The sequence below is a fragment of the Colletotrichum lupini genome, chromosome 2 (genome assembly GCF_023278565.1).
Source record: "Colletotrichum lupini chromosome 2, complete sequence".
Classification (NCBI taxonomy): Eukaryota; Fungi; Ascomycota; class Sordariomycetes; order Glomerellales; family Glomerellaceae; genus Colletotrichum; species Colletotrichum lupini.
In genome coordinates this window covers 2,159,882-2,179,288 of record NC_064675.1, presented here as the reverse complement: position 1 = coordinate 2,179,288, position 19,407 = coordinate 2,159,882, and the positions used below count along the sequence as shown (strand labels likewise).

Genomic DNA, 19,407 nt, shown 5'->3' with positions numbered 1-19,407 from the left:
GTTGTTGGGGGTTTCCGCGCTGCCGCGAGCCAAGACCTCGTCTAAACAGAGATTGGCCCAAAAGGGTAATAGTAGATCTGATTAAGGCTGATGCTAAGAAATGCGGCTCTGATGGTCCGGAGGGAAAAAGACACCTGCCAAGGAAAGACAACTAACAACAGAGACTGGGACGAGCCAGGCTTTTAATCATCCTTCACACTTCTTACCACTACTCACGGCGACACACTAGTAGATCAACAATAAGAGCGGCCAATATTCCAAGGCAGCCAACCCGAAGACGGCATTGATGGATTGTGGATTCCTCGCCCGACTCTCGACGTGACCATCTGTCTAACCTCGACACCAACATCGTCATCCGAAATTTTTGTCTGGTGTTAGTGTGGAGACCTGGAGAGAAACGGCCGAAGTAGGAGCGACCTCTTGTCCGCACTTCAGGCCTCTTCTCCAGTGGAGAGACCCCAGGAACACGGAACACGCACTTGGAGAACATTAAGCAGGCTGGGGGAGAGGCCGGAGGGAGGGTGGAGGGCAGCTGTTGCGGGCGCTGGGCTCTATTGCCCTTGGGGCTCCAGACTTTCCTCATACACAATCTGCAGAGCGTGACCATGGGGCGACGCGGAGCCCGGGGTCCCAGTTGTCTGTTCTGGCCCCCATTTCTGGCAGGCAAAAAAGCAGGCCAAAGGACTCGCGGAGATCAGGCCGCCACGACCGTTCTTCTTCCCATCTGACTCGCGACTCCACATCCGCGCAGGATAGCGTTTGTGCGAGACCCGCCCGAAGGATGGGTGGTTTGACCGAAAATTCTCCCGGTACCGCGTTCTGGATCTACTCGGTGACAATCTGAAGCCCGCACCGTTCGTTCTCGTGACGACGACGGAAACGTACGGAGTCTCCGCGTGGAGAAAGCAGACTCCAGAGTCACCAACATGTTAAAATTTCTCACTCTGGGGATTGGATTGGGGAAGGTTTTCTGGGACCTTGGAGATGTGGGCTGACGTCAACTCTAGGGGGAAAAATCTAGAAGCGGCACATGGACAGTCAGACTCGTGTCGCTTGCGAGCAAGAAGTTTTCGGTGGTGCTCGGCGATGATAGCCACCCGTTAACGACGCATGTTTCTTCTCTCTCTGGTTTTTCCTATGTTAATAATCTTTTCCCAAATACCCATGGACAAGACCTAGCATCCCCCCGGCCTTGCTGTATCTATTACTTTACAGAGAACGTGGTCTGACACATCACCACGTGCTGGGAACATTTCTCCTTCGGGACGAGCAGATCGCCATCGTCGTGCCTGACCGCTTGGTGGCTTGTTCCTAGCTCCCGCCAGCTACAGGTCCCGGTCCGGGTGGGAAGCCGCATTCTTGGCTGATGACAAGAAATATCTGGCCGGCTTGGCGCTCCGTGAGGCGGCAGGGGAGTCTGCCAGGCCGCAGCCGCCGCATCGATCGCGCGATGCCAAGTCGGCGAGCAGCGCACTAAGGCAGGCGAAGAGGAAGAGAAACGGCTTCCGACTGGTGCTAGTCCAGAATTCGGCCTTCTAGCTCGTAGACCGGCTTAGCAAGGCCGATACGACACTCGTCCTGTTACAGATTGTCACGAAAATTCGTTCATCCCTTTTTAGCGTTGCGACAGGGCTCTCCTAGGCTTCATGTGGGGGGCAAAAGAAAAATTGGCAAGATTGCAAATATCAAGGAAACAATGCCTGAAAAACTTGATTGTAGCGCTCAGGACTAGGGTTCCAATCTGAGCGACCATGACACATTCTAGAAGTTCTCTAAACTCCGATGGATCATTAAAGTTGTCGAACCAACTGCCATCTCGTCGATTCAAATCACCATTTATGTTTTGCCGCTCATCGGCCTTTACTTAATTAGACCTCCTTTCTGGAGTTGGTTCACTGTTGTTCTTTAAAAGTCTGCCCGAGTTCGCCCGGCATTCATGCAACCCACAGAAAATCCCATCTTTTCCCCTCACAGACCATTCGAACCCCCGCGAAATGGAATGGAGCAAGCATGGCCGGGTCACATCAGCAACCTGTGGATCATTCCAATCATGTCTCATTGGCCTTTGACCCCTGCAAGGGTGTCCCGTAAGTCCGAAAGATAACTTTGACCATCAGGCCGGTTCAGCCGTTCGATCGTTACACTTCATCTACGCATGTGCGTTACCGGCGGTATGGACTTTCCTTTGTCAAAGATACGAGGTTGCTATCTTATCGTTTTCCGCCGGACTGCGAGATTTCTTAGCACGCCAATCGTATACTGACAATGATGTTGTTGATCGGTCGCCGTTGTGGCTTCACGAGTCAGACTAGAGGGCTAGTCCTGCCGATCTTGGCGCACCTTGTCGAGCTTGCCGCCGTTGTGAGCCCGAGGAGAATGGGCTAAGAGGTGTGGCACTACAGGTAGGCCCAGAAGTAAAGCCGGCGCTATGCAAGCATTCTGCAAGTCAAGGAATGCTAGATGGACACTGTATTCGTACACAATACTGAGGGATAGCTGTCAGTCTGTTCCCTTAATATCAGTATTAGTCTGGGTAGCTTATGACGTCAATGAAGCCTGTTCAAGTTGCCACAATTATCGTCGCTTTGACTTCTTAAACATGGCCTGCCTTCTGCCGAGCCGCCTCACCAAGTAAGTAATCGATCGAGAAGGCGGCTCATGGTCGTAGTTGTGAGACTTCGTATTGTTATCGGAAGAGCCACTTGAACTACCTCAAGAGAATTAGCTTCCCGCAAACAGCTTCACTTTCGTCCATTCCGAAGACATCAAGGCATGTAGTGATTTTGACTTCAGAGACACAGACATTCCCCCAAACCAAAGGGTCCGCTTATATTCAAGCCAACTGCATCCGTTCGTCGGCTGGGCGAGTTCCACGCTGCAATCGCTGTTTTACTATTGTGTATACACCAGGGTCTAAAGGAGCAGGGTGTGGATTCCAGGATCTGGTTCTTCCATGCACCCCATCAACGGCGTTCGATTTCAACCAATCCTGAACATAGCTTTCATCTCCTTCCTGACAGCCACGGCCAGTCTCTTTTCGCTGGACGAGATACTTAGCTATCAGAGGCTTTGATCTTTCTGGACGCCGAGTTTCAGAGCGAAATTGTAGACCGAAAATATGAACAGCCCTTCAATTGCCATTGAGTGTTCAGCCGTCGACTCATGGATTTGCTATAGACTACGCAATTCCCTTCGCCGTCAAGTCTCTCGCCAGCCTCAAGAAGTCAAGATTTCTCTGCGTGAACAGTTGCTTGCCGAAAACGGTTCAATAAACGGCTGGTCAATAGTGCAATGAAGCTAAGTGGTCGTTTCAAGAGAGGCTTTCTACTTCGATCATTCATCACACAGATTTACGAATAAGTTGATAGAGGCTGAAGCTAGATTTCCAAGCTAGATATGTTGCACAGAAACGCAAGCTCATCAATGATGCTCTTGCAGTCTGAAGCAAGGGAAGACACTCAAGATGCATATCTCCACTCACTTGTTTCTCCAGAAATCCTGTCTTGCTCGTCCAAATCTTTGTTCTTCTTCCAACAGTACCATTTAGTGATGAGAACGAAAATCACTGTCAACCCACATCCGGTAATGATAGCACCGCCTCCCGTCTAATAGTATGGTTCCTAGTTTCTTAGAAAGAAGTAAGGCATAAACTAGTATATCGGATTAGAAGTCTAATTTAACCGCGGCATACAGCCGACTGCGCAGGGGCTAATTAGGGGCCCTATTTACGATTATCGTAGCCAGCCTAACCTACGATTAGAACCTCCTTTTTATACTTACTACGTAAATATTTATATAATCTAATTAATCTCTTTATTAATTACGGTTTAAACTAACTACCCTATAATAAGGATACTAATACTAATTAGTAGTTAAATTCTATTATTATAAATTAGTAAGGTATCTCGCTATATAAAAAAAACGACCTCTTAATACCGTATAAGATAAGAAATTCGTATTAATTAACCTTATAAAAATAGATAAAAAAGGAAGTAATTCTTAAATACTATATAGAATTAAGTAATTATAGCCCTTTATTACTTATAAGAGGTTAATATTTATTACGTTAAACTACGTTAATTAACAGAACTACTTAAATAACTAGCTTTTTACTATTACCCCGAGCAGTTTTTCTACTAAACGACTTTTCCGTAGCTAACTCGTAATTAAAAATTAACTAATTAAATTAATAAAAGTATAGTATAAAAGAGTACTGTGCGATTAAAAAAGGGGATCTCTAAATATAAATATTCTTATTTAGTAATAAAAGTAACCCTATAAGAGTTATTAAGCTAAGAGATTTATAATATATAAAAAAGTCTATTATTACGAGGATTTTATAAATACGATTTAAAGCTTATAATCTAAACAACCTCCTCGTAGCTCCCTTAATTACCCCCTAAGTATTACTTAGGAATATAATATAAGGAACGGTTTAATAAGGGAAGAGGGGATTTAGAGGTCTTAATAGTATTAAGCTAAGAATATTACGGATCTTAGAGATTAAACTAAGAAGAAAGCGGCTATTTTAAAGAAGTCTTATGACCTCCTGTTAAAATTATTATTAACCTAAGAAAAGGCTAAAAAGATAAGGATCTAAGGGGAAAAAAAAAAAATCTTTTAAAGGGCTGCTAAAGGGCTTTTTTTTTTATACTAACTCCTAGTATAAAATTATTAATTTTCAGAAATTAACTAAGGAAGCTATTTAATAATTATAAAGAGCACGAGGCTTAAGAGGCTAGAAATATACGGGATAGCGGAAATTAGTAATTAATAAAAATCCCGAGACTAATTACTACATCTTCTTATAGTAATATAAACGTCTACCGCTACTATTATTAAAAAGAACTACTAAAACCTACCTTTTTTTATTAAATAAAAAAGAGGATTTTAATAAGTATAATAACTAGCGATTTAAAAAGGTAGTAGTAATTGCTAAAAATAATAAAAACGAGAGTAATAACGAGACAGTGAGAGGAAATAAGAATTTCCTAAACCCCGATAAATTCGTTAAGTAGTAAAAGTATAAATTTATTATAACTAGCGGGCGGATTAGATATATTCTTATTAAAATTAAATACGCTAGTAACTATTAATATAGGTATAAGCTAGAGTACGACCCTTAGTAAGTTAGGGTAAAAAGAAAAAGGATAAAACCCGATTTTAAATAGAATCCTAATCCCTTATAAGTAAGTAAATATTAACCCGGACTATTAGGGAACGTAGATATATAGAATCGCGGATTAGCTTAATAATAAGTAAATTAATGCGGTATTAATCTATTTAACTAAGGTTTATAAGAAAAAGGGGCTATAGGGGTAACCCCTATTTTATAAGATTATAAACGACCTTAGTTATTAGCTAGGTAAATAGTTTACGAGCGTAAGCTTAAGAATTATAAAAGTAGTTAATAAATTCCTTTATAAGTAAGGGGTATTATTAGCGTAATTATAATTATAAGAGCTATATAAAATACTAATAGTAATAATTATAAAGGAGGAATTCGTACTATAGAACTAAGTATAGGTTAATAAAGTATATAATCGCTTTAATAAATTTAAAAAAAAAGTAAACAACTTAAATTTCCTCCTTATAATTACTAATAGAAATCTATTATTATAAAAAGATATACTAAGGTAAAATATAGTACTAGAAGTACGATAATTAATAATTCTGCCTATTTCGATCTATAACTCGTTACTATTATTAATACGAAATTTAGTACTAATTAGTTAATAAGAAAGGAGGTAAACGACCTAAAGTTATTAATAATACGTAATAACGTAGGGATCGTATATAAATACTAAAAATCTAATAATAAATATAAAATAATTTATAAACCTTAAAAAGATCTTTTTAAAAAAGAAATTATACTCTGGGAGGAAGTATAAGGTTTTATAAGAAACCTTAACGATATTTTATAATTATTATAAAAAAGTCGGAATTAGGGAATATTAGTACTATTCGGTAATTAATATTATACTTATAAGTAAAGTCTCTAATTACTATTACGGAGCGGTACGTAATTTTAATCAAAACGACTTTTTTAATATAATTAATATAATCCGAAGCCGCTTTAAGACTTATAATAGGAACTTAAAGCTCTTATCTAAACTACGAGCGATTTCTTTCGTATTTATAGCTAGGATAATAGAGGGTAAATTATAAGTAAAGATTCTTAAAGAGCTTATTGATTAAATTAATAAGCTAATAAAAACCTAGCTAAATAAGGGGATAAATAAATAGAAAGTCGGATATTTTTATACTATAATATAGCGTATATTAGAAGTAAAAATAACCCTATACTAAGTACTTAAAGACTATAAAACGCTTTATTCGAGGCTAAGATCTAGCTTTAATATTAAAATAAGAATGCCGTACTAAACCTATTTCTAAGTATACGACGGCCCTTATTAGTAACATTAAGTTAATCGAACGTATAATAAGAAAAGAAAAGAGGCTAAATACGGTAATTACTAATAAAGAGGCCTAGATTTGTTAAATAAGTAGAGATTTAACTTATAAGTAGGGTAATAAAAGAGATAATACTATATTTATAAAAAGGATAGATATTAATTAAGTAACTACTTTAAAAAAGAGCGTACTAAATCGTATAAATAATATAAAAAGTTAAGAATAGTAAACAGTAAAACTAGCCCTCGTTAGTTTAATTAATTCCTTATTATATATAAGGGTAGATCCGGGGGTATAGAACTTAATAATAGTAGCTAAAGTAGTAGCTTAAAGTATATACCCCTTATAAAAAATTCGGAAAATAAAGAAGATCTTACCCTTTATATTAACGAATTAGATTATAATAAAATCGACGATATTAACTACTCTTTTTTTACCCCGTTAGCCTTTAGAAAATATATAAAGCTAAACGAATAAAGGGTAGTAGAAGCTCTTAATAAATAGGCTTTTATTTATAAATAGTAAGAGAAGGTCCTTTAAATAACGAATATAGAAGTAGTTAAAAAGGCGAATTTAATAATACCGAAGCCTATTTTTTTAATAATTAAAGAAAAAATACTATTTTTCTTAATATTTAAAAAAAGGAATATAGTACTAAGTAAATCTAGGGGTAGCTAGAGGGGTCCTTTTTATACTACTTAGATCCCTCGAATACTAAGCTTATGTAAGTATTTTATACGAGCGAAAGGTATAGCCTAGACGATTTCTATAGAATTATCCTAAATACTAGGGTATTATAATAGTTAACTAAAGGAAAAGAGTAATTTTAAGCGTTATAAAAGATCGCGCTAATAATACTTAATATATTAATAATAGGTATTATAAAAATTAGTTTTGGCCTAGGTAAGGAAATCGTTGCCCTAGGTATAGTAGAAGTAGAGACGTACTTCGGAATAATAACTTTTTATATTTTACCTATTAATACCCTATTTCTTTTATATTTAAAAGATATAGATTAACTAAGTATTATATTTAATAATATGAGGAATAGAATCTCTAATAATAAGTACTTTAAAATAGTCGAACGACGCTAGGAGTATACGTTTATAAAACTTATTAATAATACGAAGTTAATTAATTACTTAACGGAAAGTGAGCTTAGAAAACTATATTAGGAATTTAAGTACCCGTCGGTTATGAGGTTATATAACTTTTTAAAGTAATTAAATAATAATAATATTAAAATAGGGGCGCTAAAGTAATTAATAAAAGTATATTACTAATACTAAATAAATGCGCAGAGCCTACGTAAATTTAAGTTTAAATTATATAATAAGCTTAACTTTAACTAAGAAATCGTCGTTAATATTTTTTATTTAAATAGTTAGCTAGTACTATATATAATTAACGTAGCTATATCCTTTTAAGTAAGGTAATTCCTCTAGGATTTATAAATAAAAATAGTATAAGTAGCCCTACGAAAAAGCTAGATTAATATATATTAAGGACCGCTAGACGGTATTAAAACTAACGTTAATACTAGCTTTAAGTTAGTAGAATTTAGGAATAATACGACGGCTTATAGTATATAACTAAAAATCGTACTTATTAAAGCGTACTATAGTATTAAAAAAATAAAAAGGGCATACTAATAGTTAAAAAGGGCGTTTAGAATTATTAAAAAAGAAAATTCGGATTTTACTAATAACGAATACCTCTAGATAGTACTTAAATACTATAACGATATTATAAGGCTTAACGGACTTATATTAATGCTATTAATATTTAGAGTATATTTAAGAACGACCTTAGCCTTATTACTATTACTAAGCGTAAGCTAACGAGCCCGAGTAATTAAAAGAATAATACGGGTATTATAAAAAATAAGTATAAAAAAGTAAGTTAACGAGGTAATTACTATATATAATAAGCCTAATATAGGGGATAATCTAAATATATTACTAAATTCGGATATATAAGTATAGCGTAAAATTATTTAATAATAAGCTAGGCTATATAAGTTAATTTTTATTAACGAGCGCTCTTATATAGTTATAAGGGATTATAACTAGCTACTCGAAGTGTTAATTATAGTAATTAGACCGTACTATATAAATCCTAATAAAGTAATTTCTAACTTATAAAAAAAAAAAGAGCTAGGGGAAACTATATAACCCGTAGCAGAGGCATAAGAAATTATTTTTAATAAAATTGTTATAATAGTATTAATAAATAATAAAGAAAAGGAAATTACTAAAAAAGTACTAATACTACCGGTAAGACGTTATAAAAAACTACGGTAGTAAGCCCTAACATAACAATTTATTATTAATAATAAAGTAATTAATACCTTTTATATAAAAAAAAAAAAAGCCGATTTCGAATTAGTAATTAAACTATGTAAAAAAAGCATAATTATAACTACTAAAAAGCTGTATAAGGGATTAGATCTTATTAAAATAGACACTTTTTATAATTAAGGGGTCTATCGATTTATCTTATATAACCTAGAAAAATATATAAACCTCTATATATTTAAATTACGAATAGTTTATAAGATTAAAAAAAAAAGAATACCTTAGTTATACGAGAAGTTTAAATACGTAATTTAGGGGTATAGTAACGTTAAAAAGGCAACGCTACTTATATAATTACTTATTATATAGTACTATAGCTAACGATTAATAATAATACTAATAGTATTATTATAAAAAAAGGGATACGAGATTCAGAGCCGTAATATTACCTAGGCCTATACTTAATCGGCTATAAGGCTTATAAAAAAAATCCTAGCCTATTTACTAAAAGAAATAGTTAGTAAGTACTTAGAAAGCACGATTATTAAAATACTTAAGCTACTATATAAGCTCGTAAAATCGGGTACTTATTAATAAGCTACTTATTACGATTTTTATATTAATTAATTATTAATAATTACTTCTACGTACGACCCATACTTACTAATTATAGAGTATAAAAATAACTAATTTAGGATTATTAAAATATAAACCGACGATATATTAGGCCTATTTAATATTAACTTTATAAAAAAAGAGGATAAAGAGCTCTAAAAAGCGGGCTTCGTAACGAAGCTAAAAAAGGTCCTTATAATAAATACCCCCCTAGTATTTAATAATAAGATTTTTATAATTAAAAAAAAACCGTCGTTTTTTAATAAAAGGGGTAGGGTAAGAAAATTAACTTCATTAATCTAAATATAACTAACGTTAAGAAGTAGTATAAGGCTAAGCTTATACAAGGGGTATATATTATAAATATTTATTAACTTAAAATAACTTTTAACTACGTTAGGGTAGCGTAAGTTATAAATCTAACTAAACGAAATATCGAGGTACTTAATAAGCGGCTTAAGTAATAATAAATAAACTTTAATTAAAGTCTCGTTTACTACCTAATCGACTTTATAATTAGTAAGCTCTACGTCTTCGTTAATAGGTTATTTATAAATAATAACGACCTTATTTCGTAATTAGGGTATATTATTATCCTAGCTAACAAGAGTATAAATAAGAGCGAATTTATTATATATAGTAATATAATCTACTACTCGTTAATTAAAAATAAGTAAGTAATAAGAAATATATTAGCGTTAGAAGTTTATAGTATAGTTAACGGTATTAACCTCTCTTACGTAATTTTAATAATACTAAAGAAGATTACCGATCGAATTAGCTTTTTACTTATTTTAACGGTTATTTATATTAATTCTTACTCGCTATATAAATACCTTATTAAATTAAAAATAACGAAAAAAAAGAGGCTTATAATTAATATTATAGCCCTTAGGTAATTATATAAAAGGCGCAAAATACTTAAGATCCGTTAGATTAATAATAAAAATAACCTCGTAAACGCTTTTATAAAAGTAGTACTAAATAAGGGATTAGAGTAATTTATAAGTAATAAAAGAATTATAATACGAATAAAAAAATAGGTTATATAAAAAGAATAGAGAAAAAGGGGAAAAGGAGACGACTTAATAAACGGGCCTAAGGTTAAATTATACCTCTAACCGTAGTAGTTAAATTAATAAAAAAAAGAGAAAGTTAGTATTAGATTAGAAGTTTAATTCGACCGCGGTATATAGCCGATTACGTAGGGGCTAATTAGGGGCCCTATTTACGATTATCGTAGCTAGCCTAACCTATAGTTAGAACCTCCTTTTTATACTTACTACGTAAATATTTATATAATCTAATTAATCTCTTCGTTAACTACGGTTCGAACTAACTACCCTATAATAAGGATACTAACACAGTGAGAGACAGAAGATACACTGTTGGCAATTACAATGAGAGCGGCTCTTTTCGTTCGTGGTCGAGGTACGACAGTTGTCTCCCAAGAAATTTGCAGCTGTTCCAGTCAATAATGGAGATTCTTCGAGAAAGAAAGAAATCCCATGAACGTACATTGAGGCCGAGGAATGGTCCGGTGACCAGCAAAATCATCGAGAAATATCTGGCACCAACGTTGAGTGTTGTGATCATCACAACGCACCCAGCCAGTGTAAACAGCATCGGCACGATAATATGGTAGCCATGTTCAAGCATTCGACCGGACGACCAGGAAACTGCCAAAGTTACGAGAAAAGCAATAATCGGAGGTGGGGCTTGAATGAGGTACGTCTCGGTAGCGCCGAATCCGAGAGTAGCGAGGATCTAGAGAAGTCTGACGTAAGTAATGAAGTTCGACCTGTGGTGGGAGCTGACGTGGTTTTGACTGACCGATGGAAAGAAGTCTTTGTAAGACTGCGCGATTATAAGGCAGAAATGAATAGCAGAGAAAAGGTATGTGAATGGGTCTTTGAGTGCCATCCAAACTCCACCCCAGTAGTCGCCCTCATCGTCTTCAGTGCGACCGCCGGCCGACACAGTTTGCCGGTACTGAGCCATTTGCAACTCTTCGGCAGTCAGGACATAGGTCCCAGTCGACTCGGGAAAGTTGGGAATGAACCAAAAGCTTGCCAGACCAATAATGATGCTGACGATACCTACAGCTGTGTTAGTGAAAGGAGAATCTCGCCATATATCCATAAAACTGACCCTCGAGAAGCAAAAACCACTGCCATGCTGATAGTCCGGCTATGCCATTCATATTGCGGAGGACTCCAGCAGCCAGAAGGCCAGAAATAGCCTGCGATATTGTGTTTCCGGCGTGCCAAATACCCATGCGGAGCGGAGACTCATGCTTCGTGTACCAAGACGACGTCAACAAAGACACCGCTGGCACGAAAGGGCCTTCAGTCAGGCCTACTACAAAGCGACACAAGAGAAAGCCCCAACCGGCAGTGACAGCAGGCATACATAAAGTGGTAATGGACCACCCAAGCATACAGCACGGAAGCAAGATTCGTGGCTTTCCCTTCGCGATGATGACATTTGCGGGAACCTGTGAAATGATGTATCCCACATAGAAAAGCGAGATACCGGCAGACCACATCGTATCTGACATGTGCAAGTCATCTTGCATGCCGGCAAGTCGTGCGTTCGAGACGTTGATGCGGTCTAGATAACTGAACATAGAGAGTCAACAACTGAAGGGGTACATCATTGACCGAACATAAGAGAACCAAGTGGGGGAGTTCGAGACTCACTTCATCATAAGCATGGCACACACCATTGGGAGAAACTTCCAATCGAGACGTTTGCGAACAGCTCTATCGAGTGCTTTGAGCTCCTCCGGGCTTTTGTCTCTTATGAGGTCGTATGGCTCCAGTAGAGGGTCGCGGGTAGGAGCGTTTTCTTCCCACTCAATCCCGACTTTGACATCGACTGAGCCGCTTTTAGAGCGAGGAGGAGTTGCCATGGTAGTTGGAGACTGTCTGGTCCAGAAGAATAGTGCGCGATAAGAAGAATTCAGAAATGGTATCTGACGAGAAGATTCCACATCTTTTGTACTCTTGCGACAGAATGGCCTTGGGGTATTGCTCAATTGAGAAACAGCATTTTGCGACAACAATTTCATAGCCAAACAAGCGTTCAAATTCCCCGCATTGGAGCCCAGTTTCCCCGCGAATTGATTGTGGATGTGTTGCGGGTTGTCTGGGGTTAGTCCAGTCTCTGCCACTACCGGAGCGTGTCCGATGATTGACGGCCTTCCCCGGACTGGGTCCGGTCGGCATCAGATCTTGTGACCGGCCAAGTTCTTCGAGGTAGGAATTGTGCCTAGACTAGTGATAGCGATTGCTCAACTATTTTACTTCACTGACGGGAATCGCCGCGCTGACTTCTAGGCTGAGGCGTACTTCCGTAGCTGTTTCTTACAATTATCCACCACATACTACTCATCAGGCACCCCGGCTGAACTGACTTGTCGATTAGTATCTATCACGCGTAAGAAAGTAAATCATTGTGCAGTGCACTACGCTCATGTGTCATCCCGCTGTATCCGACTCTGTCCATAGTTATACATGATTTACTACAAACATCTATGCAGACTTAGCGGAGCAGCAGTAGACGAGGTTTAGGGATACTTCCGAGAAGTATAGCCCACAGTGTTGCCCCCCCCCCCCCCCCTCCTCTGCTTAACTAAGCCTTAAAACACTACTCATGTAGCCACCTGTAATCCTCTACGTGAAGGTAAATCGAATGAGTCGTTGAGATTGACGTGGAATAATATCTGGGAAATGGTTCCACGAGACGGTCTTTGAAAGGTTAGCCAAGCCACATTTGCAGAGAATCGAAAAACTTCGAAACCGTCTCACATTAGATGTTGTTTCATCAGTTTCCATATTCCTGGTGGAAAGGCTTAGTAAGACCTGTTGAAATGCTGCAAGTGCAGGAAATCGTGATGCGGCGATCGTCACAAGCGTCGAGGCTTTGCTAATGACTTCTGTCACTTCGGCGAGTCGACGCGCGGCAAAGTCATTTTGACTTTTTCGACGGGTGAGGCATACAAAAGCGACCGCAGCTTGAAAGATGTCATATGCATCAATGAAGCTGCAAACAAAACTTCCCTTAATAAACAGATCGTAAAATCGGTTGATAAACTGATATGATGTGTTAATGGTATCAGTCTCAAGATCTTGGTTGTTTCCTAGCCAAAATTCATTTCGCACGATTGTTTGAGGCGTCAAAGATGCAAGATGAATCAATGCCCGACAAGATAGCTGTTCAAAAAGATACAGAAGATGCGGAGCAGAAGGCGATTGACGATCAACGTTGGGAGGTAGATCTCTCCAATGAACGATATTACTGTAGGTAAGTAGAATGTCCTCTCGTCTTCCTGACCGGATACTTGAAACCAGTTGAGAGTAGAGTACAAGATAGCGAATGGTTTGCGATATTTGATGCGGCGCCTCCGTTGTAATGGATAGGCCATCGTCTTCCGCTGGGAGCTGAAGCATTTATGTCAACTTTGGATCGACGGACTAAATGCCTACGTGGTGCCTTCAACTTACTTGTACCGAAATGTAATCATCCTGGATGCTCAAAGGGCGGTCCATGACAAGGCTGAGCATGCTAGGGCAGACTTCAGTATTGGAGATTCTAAGTTGATCACGGACACAATTATGGCATACCGGTCAAAGGAGTACACGGCCCAAAACAACCATCGCCGTCTGTCAGCTTCAGGTAGCCCAATGCTTGAGTTCGCGTCTGGCTCTCGGTGCAGATCGAGCGAGATACATGTTTTCATAGCCAGACCTAATAAATGCCAGGCAGAGCCACCGGAGGAGTTATAAAGAAAGTAGATGGTAAGCATGATCATGCAGTGTATGTGCTCAAGGGTCGATTCGGTGCGCAAGATGGAAGGAAGTTCGCCGAGGGCGGCAGAGTGAAGGCTTGCGTTAAGAAATGAAAGGTGAGTAGAAGTCGGAGAGAGTGAAATTCCAATAGCGCAAGCCATGTGAAGATTGAAAACATGTAATGGCGGAGGGCTCTGTGCAGCATGGCAGTCAGTTCTACATGCCATAACATCCTCACATTGCCGGAGATAAATGTCCTTGTCGATGTATGGCATAATGATTGGCCATTCCAGGAATTTCCGGACATGCTCAAGCGTTAGATCCCGGCTCTCTGAACTGAGGCGACTGTTCATATCAGGAGTTTGAGGTGCCGGCATAGCTGTGGATGGGTCGCGTCCATCAATAGCCAAGGCCCCGGAGATCACCTCTGCTAAGGAAAACTTCCTGGGTAGATCATCGGAATTATCTCGGGGCTCGGCCATTGCATTTCGTGATAAGAAGCCGATTGCCCCCATTGTGGCTCTCACAGAAGAATCTTCGGTGCCATGTCTATTGATGTTGACAGTGTCGAGCGCACGGCTTGAGGTTATCGAGATAGCATCTCGAGGTGTCGTAAGACTGTCATCCATTGGAGAAGAGCCATGACATGATTCAGCGCGACCGCTGTGCGTACGCGACCGTTTTCGATGAAGCGATTGTTCTTCCAGATTGGCGATCCGTCTTTTCAATGACGACACGTAACTTAGACTTATCAGCAAGCGTATCATCGGGCAGAAGACTAGGTTATATTATTACCCAATGACTGAAGTGTGAGAGAGCTCAGATACTGTGTTGAAATCTTGGTTCCGTGGGATACACTCGGCCCCTAACCCACTGCACGAGGTGCATGCCGGCAGACGTCGGTCGCACTGATGGCTGTCAGCTAATACTGATTTGTATGGCATCTGAACATCGGGATTCTAACTTTTTGTTTCCTCTTCCAACATCTTTCGCAAGCTTGTGGGCGAGTTACCGTGGATGTTAAGGGCGGCTCAGGTGTTCCCCTTAAGTTCGGAGCCTCCTGCGCATCTGCAGACGAAGTCGAACTCATAGCCCCACTAACTATTTTCTCATATTAAATGGTTCAAAGTCCGCAATGAGCCAGGTAGTGGAAGTGGGCGGTTGGGAACAAATGGCCGTCTTCGAGTTGGCATGATATGTGAGGTGGAAGCTGCAGGCTCAGAGTCTCGCACCTCCGACTGTTTGCCGACGTTGCGGGGTTTGACCCCTAAGCCTCCGTGGGGAAGACTGTGGAGGATCTGGTTGGGCCACCCCCACATCTCATAGAGATGGACCACAGTTAGAGTCACCGGGGTTAATAAAGAAGCTACCATGCGATCTGATCAGTTATTGCCAGATTCGAAGCATTAATAAGTGACGGTCAGGGTTTCAAGATACAACGTGGCAAGTAGGAGATCTACCCTCAATTCCACGTATATTTTATGTTTGCCAAACGGCAGTATTTCCTCTCGTAAGAGAGATACTGGTTGTGATGAGATCTATGATTTGCCATTTGTATGGGCAGTTGCCCTGATACCGAGGCTAGACATCTCCGCCGCTCTCTTCGCGGCACCGGCAATAAGCAAGGGGCCATCCGTTGCAGCCATGACCCAGCGCGCACCCATTTGACAAAACTTTTCCACAAGATCCATACGTGAGTGAAGACCTCCCACGCCAACCCACTTTCCGTGCTTATTGCAGGCAGCGATCGTCCGCTCATAGGCTTCTGTGAGCCTAGGGTTTTCGTAGTCGCCAGGGATACCCATCTCAGCCGTCAGATCGTTGGTACCGATAAGTAGAGAGTCCACTCCTTCAACTGCTGCAATCTCGTCGACTAGCTCTAGTGCCTCAAGAGTCTCGATCATTGGTATAACCAAAGTAGCGTCATTTGTTATGGGATTGGAGACCTTGGCAGGAATCGTACGGAACTGATAATGAGGCAGTCCGTTGGTTGATGATCGTGTGCCGATAGGTTGGAACTTGGCAGCCGCAACAACGTCTCGTGCGTCTTGCACACTGCGAATATGCGGCACAATAACACCAAGGGCACCACCGTCTAGGATCCTTGAGACAAAAAAGGGGTCCTTGCTGGGCGCTCGTACTATTGGCGAGATCCCGGCGTACAGCGCGGCAATGCACAGTTGAGAGGTCGTCTCGAGATCGAATGAGGAATGCTCCATATCGACGAGGATCCCGTCGAATCCTGCTGTCTTAGCCATCATGGGAAGTTCTACCGACTTGACTAGTTTGACGCTCAGAGTCGATGCAACCTCATCGCGGAGGAGTTTCTCCTTGAATGAGTGGGGAATAGAAACGGCCATTTCGGTTGGGAGTGGGAATGTTGAGTGTTGAGGATTATGATTGATTGATTTGCAGTGTGAAAGAATTCATGGAGCACATGTGACAAAAGTATTGTTATATGGCTTTCCATTTTCTTGTTCGTGGAAGGATGCCCGGAGTCATGCCGAGGATTTCCATAACCTCTTCGGCGCTTCCGCAAGCTTTTCGGCCCTCCGATCCCATGTTCAAATCCAATCATTACCGAAACTCTTGGCCGGTCGTATGGCAAGTGTCTATAGTGTTGTTCCTCCATAAGATTGCAGCCGACATATGGAGGCACCGGGGGCCGTCCGATACCCTCGGACCACCTCCGGATGGGTGTACAGGGCATGTATGGTGACTGATCTTCGTTGCCACCGTGTGGTCATTGACTCCGATATCCTGTTGTGTATTTTATGAATCAAATCGCAGTCCTCCAAATGTTCATACATTTCCATATACAACGAACTTCAGACGATGCTCCAAGATCACGAATCGAGAACGTCACAAACTCATCTTCAATCACCGCCGACTGTTGGTTCTCACTACGATCAATAAATCTGACAATATGACTCCAGGGCTCGTATCTGATCAATCTGAAAGCGTTCTTCTCGGTACTAAGCCAACCGTGTATATCTTGGATTCATTTCAGCCTGAGATCATCGACTTCTGCAAACAAAACTTCAACGCAATCCTACCTGGACAGTCCGAACATGCCAACTGGAAGGAAAACGCTCGTTTTCTTCTTGTGCGGAACTCGCGTCTCACAGCTGAGGATATCGCTGCTTGCCCGCATCTCCTTGCAATAGGGAAGCAGGGTGTCGGAATTGACAAGATCGATGCTGAGGCCTGCTCTAGACGTGGCATCAAAATCTTCAACACACCCGGCGTCAATGCGCGAGCTGTGGCCGAACTTGTTCTGGCTTTGACGACAGCCGTAGCAAGACAAGTGGGAAGCATTACACGGAAACAAACTTCTGGTATTCTTGTACCCAAGGAGAAGTGCTCGGGTATCATTTTGCACCGAAAGACGATTGGCGTACTCGGCATGGGCAACATTGGAAAGGCTGTTGCCCAGATTTTCCGCGGAGCGTTCGAAGCTGACGTTGTGGCTTACGACCCTTATTTGCCTAATGAGGCCTGGTCTGATATTCCTCATCGCCGAGCCCAGACGGTTTCGGATCTGTTATCAGTTTCCGACGTGGTGACGGTCCATATGCCGTTGACATCCACCACTAGAGATCTCATGGGGTACAAGCAGTTCAAAATCATGAAGAGAACAGCCATAGTCATCAACACAGCTCGAGGAGGCATCATCAACGAGTGTGAATTGGAGCAAGCCTTGTCAGAAGGCCTCATCTGGGGCGCTGGTCTAGACTGTCACGAGGAGGAACCCCCTAGCAGGGAGAAATACGGATCGTTGTGGGACGTTGGTGCGGTTAGTACGCCGCACATTGGGGCAGCGACTAGAGAGACTCAAGTCCAAACGGGCATGGCAGCAGCTACTAAGCTGTTCGAATACGCGAGGAGTAGGGCGTAGATGGGAAGCAGCGCTGAATCAAACTTGAGGTTCTTTCATTCCTACTGGACTTGAGATCTCGATTAGTCGGCAGCCAATACGTTCAGAGCCTGATTACAATATACTGCCTTATTGCAATGTACTGCCTACCTGCTAAATCATCGCTGAGATTTACTGTAAGCCGTATGTATCATTGAAACTCAAACGCATCCAACGCTCCAATGTGCCTCTCTGGATCACCGTACACATATTCCCCCAAGGCGGATTCCATATTCCATAGTGCCTCGTCTCCTAAAAGCGCCCAGTCCATGAAACCGCTTCCCGGGGAAAAAGTGGCTGTGGCTGGTATTGGCCCACACGTGTTTCTCGAACCGTGGGATAGTGTTATAGGATTGCCCACCATGGCTCTCTCAACGGCAGGCACAAACGAAAGGTTGCTCGGAAGGCTTCCTGGAAAGTTTGTTTCTTGAACTCTGGCATCAAGATTCGTACTCATGGCACTGGGTCCTGAGACGCACTGCGAACCAAGAATCGAAGATCCTGAGGCTACTAGAGGTTCAGAGAATCTTTCTGATGATTGCCGGAACCCAGCTCTCGTGTATTCCAGTGTTTTGCCTTGAGATAGGACGTCAGATTGTAAGTTCTCGAGAACTTTGTCTAGTTTTCGGGTAGTGTTTCGTCGAAGAGCTTCTGTTGGTATATACGTAGGCAGGTCAGACCTTTTGGTCGCGACTAGGTCAATAGGTTAGTATAGGTCTATTGCGTGTGTATAGGAGGGGAAGATCGTGGGCAGAGCCCGCGGTCCCTTAGTAAGTATAGGTAGGTAGAAGGGTCCGTCTATACGGGCCCAGACTACCTACCTACTACCCCTACTTAACTACTTAATAAGGCCCCTTTTTTACCTTATAATCTAATATTAATAGTTTTTTATTTTTATAATAAAAAAAGCTAGAATAGGGGCTAGGTCCCCCGCTAATAAGAACTAATAATAGAATTTATAGTTAATCCCCTATTTAAAAATATTTAAAATTATATATTAAAATTTTTAATATAGCTTTTATTAAAATTATTTATATAAAAATTTTAATATCCCCTCTTTTTAATTACTTCCCAATTTTCTAATATATATAATCTATATACCTAAACTCCTTAAAAATTATTAAATTTAGCGTAATTAAAAAAGAGCTTTTTATTAATTTAATTACGCTCCGAATACGTACGTTTCTTTCTAAGCTAAAGCCCGAGAGGCGTATACGTTCGCTAAACAACTTACTATTTATAATATATTACTATTTTAATTACGTATTACTTATCTTTTTATTTTAACTATAATAATTCCTTTACTAACAAATTGTTTAAGGGACTTATTTAGTATGCTCTTTATAAACTTATTAGCTAGGTTATTATTATT

At 40.2% G+C, this 19,407-nt stretch overlaps 6 protein-coding genes across 6 annotated transcripts; 2 read left to right on the top strand and 4 right to left on the bottom strand.

Annotated features, from left to right (window-relative positions):
- Positions 1-7,274: 7,274 nt before the first annotated feature.
- CLUP02_02924 (uncharacterized protein) lies at positions 7,275-7,433 on the top strand (the record flags this gene model as incomplete). Its single annotated transcript, XM_049281952.1, has 1 exon — positions 7,275-7,433. A coding segment is annotated over one exon (159 nt), but the record flags the coding sequence as incomplete, so codon positions are not given.
- A 3,288-nt stretch (positions 7,434-10,721) lies between these two features.
- Positions 10,722-10,985, bottom strand: CLUP02_02923 (major facilitator superfamily transporter; the record flags this gene model as incomplete). Its single annotated transcript, XM_049281951.1, has 1 exon — positions 10,722-10,985. One exon carries the CDS (start codon positions 10,983-10,985, stop codon positions 10,722-10,724), a length of 264 nt encoding a protein of 87 aa, XP_049139094.1.
- A 108-nt stretch (positions 10,986-11,093) lies between these two features.
- On the bottom strand, positions 11,094-12,240 carry CLUP02_02922 (major facilitator superfamily transporter; the record flags this gene model as incomplete). The annotated part of the gene is made up of 3 exons (XM_049281950.1): positions 11,094-11,425; positions 11,478-11,947; positions 12,029-12,240. The coding sequence occupies 3 exons, from the start codon at positions 12,238-12,240 to the stop codon at positions 11,094-11,096; spliced, it is 1,014 nt and encodes a 337-aa protein (XP_049139093.1).
- A 737-nt stretch (positions 12,241-12,977) lies between these two features.
- Positions 12,978-15,063, bottom strand: CLUP02_02921 (uncharacterized protein; the record flags this gene model as incomplete). The annotated part of the gene is made up of 5 exons (XM_049281949.1): positions 12,978-13,078; positions 13,387-13,423; positions 13,835-13,905; positions 14,340-14,698; positions 14,915-15,063. The coding sequence occupies 5 exons, from the start codon at positions 15,061-15,063 to the stop codon at positions 12,978-12,980; spliced, it is 717 nt and encodes a 238-aa protein (XP_049139092.1).
- Positions 15,064-15,657: 594 nt separating this feature from the next.
- On the bottom strand, positions 15,658-16,479 carry CLUP02_02920 (HpcH/HpaI aldolase; the record flags this gene model as incomplete). Its single annotated transcript, XM_049281948.1, has 1 exon — positions 15,658-16,479. The coding sequence occupies one exon, from the start codon at positions 16,477-16,479 to the stop codon at positions 15,658-15,660; it is 822 nt and encodes a 273-aa protein (XP_049139091.1).
- Positions 16,480-17,045: 566 nt separating this feature from the next.
- Positions 17,046-18,017, top strand: CLUP02_02919 (uncharacterized protein; the record flags this gene model as incomplete). The annotated part of the gene is made up of 1 exon (XM_049281947.1): positions 17,046-18,017. The coding sequence occupies one exon, from the start codon at positions 17,046-17,048 to the stop codon at positions 18,015-18,017; it is 972 nt and encodes a 323-aa protein (XP_049139090.1).
- Positions 18,018-19,407: the final 1,390 nt, after the last annotated feature.